The sequence below is a fragment of the Eucalyptus grandis genome, chromosome 4, assembly GCF_016545825.1.
Source record: "Eucalyptus grandis isolate ANBG69807.140 chromosome 4, ASM1654582v1, whole genome shotgun sequence".
Taxonomy (NCBI): Eukaryota; Viridiplantae; Streptophyta; class Magnoliopsida; order Myrtales; family Myrtaceae; genus Eucalyptus; species Eucalyptus grandis.
The window spans coordinates 5,827,303-5,833,701 of NC_052615.1; the positions used below are offsets into that span (position 1 = coordinate 5,827,303).

At 42.4% G+C, this 6,399-nt stretch overlaps 1 protein-coding gene and 1 long non-coding RNA gene across 2 annotated transcripts; one reads left to right on the plus strand and one right to left on the minus strand.

Annotated features, from left to right (window-relative positions):
* The first annotated feature begins 1,805 nt into the window (after positions 1–1,805).
* On the plus strand, positions 1,806–2,420 carry LOC104440768. Its single transcript, XM_010053736.3, has one exon. The coding sequence runs from the start codon at positions 1,918–1,920 to the stop codon at positions 2,218–2,220; it is 303 nt and encodes a 100-aa protein (XP_010052038.1). The 5' UTR covers positions 1,806–1,917; the 3' UTR covers positions 2,221–2,420.
* Positions 2,421–2,564: 144 nt separating this feature from the next.
* Positions 2,565–5,845, minus strand: LOC120292816. Its single transcript, XR_005550424.1, has 3 exons — positions 5,648–5,845; positions 3,522–3,715; positions 2,565–3,067 (listed from the first exon to the last, which is right to left on the minus strand). It is a non-coding gene; the product is annotated as an uncharacterized LOC120292816 (long non-coding RNA).
* Between the last annotated feature and the right edge of the window lie 554 nt (positions 5,846–6,399).

Consider the following 6,399-nt stretch of genomic DNA (forward strand, 5'->3'; position numbering starts at 1 on the left):
TGTCTATTATGCATTTACCTTGTAACCATATGTGTTGGGGTATGGTTCATACTCCCTATTGATAGGATAGTAGGAAGTCTCATATTTGGGATATAATAGAGAGATGCAATATGCTAATTATAATGGAATCTTTTGCTGGATATAATTTTAGTTTAGAGGTGAATAGGGATATAACCTTGTGTTTTAAATTCTTTTTCTATCATTTACTCTCTCTTTTTTTTTTTGTGATTGTATATCGAATATTTATAATGGCTGCGTTTGGGAATGGCCTTGGAAAGGGACTTTGGACATTCAAAGCCTCTTAGGTCAAATATTGAGTCTTTGGGAAAAATTTTGCAATCCCCGTTAGGGAAAAGTTGGCATTCCGAAGGCTGAAAACCCAAGGCAAATCTTAGGGTGCCTTCACTTTCAACTTTCTTAGCATGCAAGAAGGCTAGGGTTACTAAAAAATTTTCTTTCAAAACTATCCTCACTAACTTTTTGTTTTTCCAATTTTGCCCTTATTATATGACTATTCATCTTCTTCTCCATTCAGGTTGGTCGGCGTGTTGCGTGGGGCTGTGAGCGGTTGATGACGGGCTAGATAGAGGTCAGCATGATCGCGGCAACCCAAGCTATTGTTGCTAGGGCATCGCATGACCTTCATGCCTTCTGGGTCGTGGTGACCTCAGTGAGGGGCTGTAGATCTAGGTCACAACAACCTCAATTGGGGTTGAGCAACCCAAGCGTAGGGTTGTGCGACCCTTGTTGATGGTTGCTAGACCCTAGCGGCCTTCGCCGAGGCCATGCGACTTCAAGCAAAGGTCTTGCTTAGGTCGTGCAACCTTCGCACTGTTTGGGTCATGACTGACCTGAGTAAGGAGCCGTGGAGTTGGGTCACTACAACCTCGATTGGGGTCAAGCGACCCAGGCCTTATCGGTGGTCGCCCGACCCTAGCAACCTTCACCAAGGTCGTATGACCTCAGGCGAGGGTTTCGCTCGAGTTGCATGACCCTCATTGGAGGTCGCCCAACCTTAGGCGACCCTCGCCAATGATCTCTTGGGGTCACTTGAGGTCTTGCAACCTCATAAAAGGTCATTGACAAAAGATTTGGATCATCATCAGTTGTCTATCCTTCGCTAGCTAGCTATTTTTTTTCTTTTTCTTTCTTAATAACAAAGCTCATTGTAAATATAATTCTTCCAAATACTATTTTGCTCAAAAGTATTTCATAATAGATTTTAGGTTATAATTTACCAAAGATAATTTGTATTTTAAAAAATTCTTTTAACTTAAAGTACTTTGTATTTTTTCAAAGATTTTTCTTAAAAATCTAACCAAACGCATCAATATCTATGTACGAACTCTGCGATAAATGTCATCATGCAAGATCGTAGAATCGCTTCCCTTATAGAGACGTGCCATTCACATCATTAGTTGGATGGACCTCTCGAACTCCCTGGGCGTTGGGTCTCCCGGGTTTATATCTCTTCAACACGTGTCGATGGTAAACTCGGGCTGCGACACCCAAAAAAGGTGAAAATCTGCAGGCCATCGAAGGCGACGAAACCTTAATCTATCCATAGATAATCCAGTTTTCCATACATGGGTCGACACATGCCTGGGAACGTGTCCCACCACGTTGGAGGGTTTCTCTCTTCACCTTCGCGTTGCCCTTCGTGCGCATCACGGACGCTCTTGCAAGAAACGTCCAAATCGATGGTCGGCACTAGCGGCTGAAGCTCTGATGGAAACCGGGGCTGATGAGACCATTGACTCCATGTCAGCCTGAGCTTTAGGCTTTATAAAAGCCTCATCCGTCCTCGCCATCTTGTCCTCCCTCATCCACAGCCGAAAACCAGACCCACCCAATTGAAAGTTTTCTCTTTCACTTGTCTCCTTGCTTCTCAAGGCCTCCGCTTCGAACCCCAAGAGGATGGCGAATTCGAGGATCGCGAGGTTCGTCATGGAGGCCGCACCCCCGCAGTTTGTGAGCGTCATGAGGCACCGGTCATCGCAGATGCTGGATACCATCAAAGAGGAGGAGAGGGAGGTCGGTTCGAGCGGCCCTCGCTCCTCGCCTCCAAAAAGCCAGGCCTCTCGCTCCCCGTCTCCACGCTGCTCGCTGTCATCTCCATCAGCTCGCGCTTCGACTACTACATCCTCCCGAGTCGCCACGGCTGGTTCGGGCAGCTTTTTCCATGGGGTTGATAGATCTTTGTCCATGTTTGAGAGCTAGAGATGTTTTCATGGGATATGTATTCTTGTGCTGATTAAGAAAGAGGACTTGCCCTAGTTGACAGGATCATCGAGGCTGTATTAGGAATGCCAGTACATTAAGTGGTAATAACTCTATATGTTGAAGCTGCTTTTTGTACAAATATGGAAACATCCAGGCTGGTGATGATAATAGCAGTTTCTGATGTTTCCTTGCACCAATGGCTCAGCGTATTTTCATCTCGTCTATTCTACTTTACCAAAACTAAATTCGATTTGTCATCGCAACTACTTTGCTACGACGATTATCAGGTAAAGAACAAGCCCTTTTCTGGCCAGAAACGTGAAGAAGAAGATCGACAAAGTCCTGTTTAGTTGTGAATACAGGAATTGAGCTACGATAGAATAAGATGAGATAGCAAATTCCTTCATATTGAGGGATAAATCTCATCAAGTGAGTGCACTTAATTAGGATAGGATTGAAGAAAGAATAAAAATTCAATTCTAAAACTGAAAAAGGCCAAATAAGATAACGTAAATGCCAAAATTGCCGCAGCCAGCACGGCAAAGATCGTGACCACCGCTATGGTGATCCCTTGGATAGTGCCACCACCACCACGAATGGGTGCCTGGGAAGTGCAACCATAGCAGGTTCTCAGGCGACCCTTCTGGTAGTCGCCTGGAGAGTGCAACCACCACAGATGGTCACCTAGGGAATCCAACCATAGCGGGTGGTCGCCTGAGAAAGGCAACCCTTGTCATCGTCGTGCAGATTTGAGGCCGTGAGAAACACAGGAAGACTCAAGGGCGCCACCATCAACGTCCAGACTTAATATTGGACATATCTGGATTATGCGTTGCTTCAAGCACTGGATCAGATAGTAATAATTTTAATTAGAATTATATCCAGTTCACCAAACACAGCCTAAAATATCCCTTGCACTTGTGTTATATATGTAGATAGATGAACACATGGAAAAAGATAAACAGATAAACAAACAGATGCAGCCCCGAAACTCTTACAGAACACAATAATTGTTGGCTCATGAGCTTAGAGAGCTCATGTTTAAAAAGAGCCATAAGAATTGTATTACAGAGCAGAACCCAGGTTAGTTTACAGGTAAGTACAGCTTGCGTATGTACTTGGCCAAATTATGGTGTCCAGGTCATCAACTCTTTAATCATTGATGTGCAGACTGCAGCAAGCAATGTTTTCGCCAGATTAATTTTGTCATTCAATGTTCAGCGTATTTCAGCATGTTTTAGGTCTTTAGAAAACATTGCTAAAAGATTTACCAGTCCATGTTATGGTTGAAAAAGTACCGCTTATGAATGAACGAAATCCTGCTCAGTTTGGAGCCAGTACCCATTTCTTCAAGAGCCTTATTTGGCTGAATCAGCAGATTGGAAAGGTGGGAATCTGGCTATTGTATCAGACAAGGATGGAAAAAGGCTTGATGCGCGTTACAATTTTCCCTCCAATGTTCGGTTGAACCATTGGCTGAGGCCTGAGATTACTGAAAAACAAAAAAAAGTTTGAGGCCATAGAGAAGAGCAAGTGGAATTGTGCAAGAGATCAAACCAGTTTGCAGGTTGGAGTAGCTGGTGAACAGAGGCAATGAATTTTTTCATTCAATTTGTACAAGACTGCATCCATAAAGGTACTACATACATCTCTGTACATAAAAGGTAATCTGCATATGTTTGGTGAGCATCCTAAAGGTAATCAAGGTATATAGGTTAAGCATCCTAAAGAACTTATCTACATCCCTAACGAGTGCAATCAACAACTTAATATATCTATGCTCCCCCTCAAGTTTAACGGGATGAATGACGGTCAGATCACCCCACAGAAGTCGAAATCGAGAAGGTGATCAACCTATCATTAAAACATCAGCTATCCGATCAGTGGTGGATATGTAACGAGCTAGAACATCACTGGGGCCACCTTCTCACGGACAAGACCGAATTCAATCCAGATGTGTTTTGTATGAGCATGAAACACTGGATTGACAGCCATATACGTTGCGACTGCACAGACATTCATGGGTAAACGCTCGCAATAAGCACACAAGAGCACAAAGCGAAGTGTAACTGAGAAAACGGTCAATTTACTAATTTGTCATTTGTGCTTATCACACCAATTTGTCATTCTTTCAAATACTTGAGCCGATCTTAATATCTGGAAATCAATATACTGTATCATAAGATCTAAAAGATAAAGGACATGAATCCCTTCATGGATTTGATTCTTCCGATGGATTCGGGTCTATATGAAAATAATCAAAAATCCAAAAAGTCAAAGCACGCCGTTAAGAATTGCCCTTCGATTGTGATGGTATGTTCGATTCGTACAAAAAGATTCCAAATCCATGTGAGAGGCCCCGCAAATCACCATTCTTAGGAAAAGCAGCAAAGATAAAAAAAAGCTGAGGAAGATGGCGATGGCTCACCGATACACTACTTTCAATCTGTTGGAAATTATGATCCATTTTCTCTAAAAATATCTAGAAACTACTAACTTAATCTTGAAGGTGAGAACCTTCTAGAATTGTTGAGAATGGAGATTGCTAGTTGAATCTAGAAGATTCACGTGGGAATGCAAGCAAGCAATAAATCCTAGAACAAGCTAGAGAAGCCTACATGGACAGCATTCAAGAGAAGTCCAGAATCTTCTTTAGTAGCTTATATAAAGGAGCAATAGCTCCATGTTTTGTGTGGAGCCAACCATAAAAACCACATCATGCTCCCTCACCAACACCTCCTTCAACTATTGTAAAATTATTTTATCCAACTAATGAAATTATTTCCCATATCCCATGTTCTTTATCCTTCAATTATCCTAGTTTATCCCTTGTCCATTCTCTATCATCTATAAACTACACCATACACTTGCACACAACATCACTAACCAAAAACTATCATCCATACCAAAACTATGCTCACGCAACACACACCCAATTATATTTTTAATACAATCCTGTCGTATGCGGCAGAAATTTCGACTAATGAGGGTTGAAAAACTTTTTGCTAACTGAAGCATGCAGGTCCCTGCTACCATGCCAAGCTATTGAACCATGATATCCGCGCTCTCGGAATGGTGAAAATATGAGATGCACTGGTATGGTGATTCTAACAGACACTACGAGCGAGGAAGATGAAAATACTTTGACATTTGAACAATCTTTGAAATTCACTGTGCTATTTGAATCATTTGCCGAGTTTAGTCGCCACATTCTGCAATTTGACAGGAAGAGACTATCCATAATCTGGCTTGAATATCTCAAACATACCCTCAGTTTACTCTGCACTTGCGATGTCAAGAAACTTCAACAAGCGGGACTCGAAAGCAAAGAATGTCGAGGTTGAAACCGCAATCTCACCTCAGATTTGGCTCCTGCCGAAGAAGATGGGAGTTCGGAAGATCAACATAGATGGCTTGTACAAACCTGGATCAATGGAGGGTGCTATCTCGTGTATATGTCACGATTCCTCAGGAAGACTCCTTGACGGATTTCTGGGATCGGTTCAGGTTTCCTCGAGCCGAACAAGCAAAAACCCTAACCCTCCTTCAAACCCTAAAGCATCATCTCTACAAAGCATGGGTCTATCTGACGAGAGTCACATGAAATCAGCCGCCAACGGAGGTCGATAAGACGGACTGTGCAAGGACGACATGTTCGGCATCTATTCTCTTGAATAATTTTAAATCTGTTCTCACTTCTTCGATAAGATTTTATTTACTGAATATATGCTTGGTAAATGTTGATTGTGCAGGTGTCCATTCGCGGGCTTATTTAGGGTGCAAATGGTGACATTTTTATTTCGAAAAACAATTTTTTTTTGAGAAATAGTTTTTTTCAATTTTTACTTTTTGAAATAATTTCTGAGTAAAATAACATGTTTGCTAACTTTATAAAATTTATATTATTGGAATAAAAAAAATATAGGAATGTGTTTGGTACAATTTATAAATTTTTGTATTTTTGTATTTTTTCTTCTTGCTAACTCATCATTGAACACCGATCGCCGATCGGGCCGTCGCGGGCTGCGCGCCGCCGCCGACCGTCACTCGCCCTTCGTTGACCGCCCGATTTGCAGACCACCGGTTGTCGGGCAACAATTAGTGATTGGGTGATTGGTAGTAGCTCGCGATGGGCGGCAATCAACCGACACTATTGTTGGGGGCGGTCGACGGTTG

Coding starts and splice junctions, on each gene's coding strand:
- LOC104440768 (XM_010053736.3), top strand. CDS start 1,918: ATGGCGAATTCGAGGATCGCGAGGTTCGTCATGGAGGCCGCACCCCCG.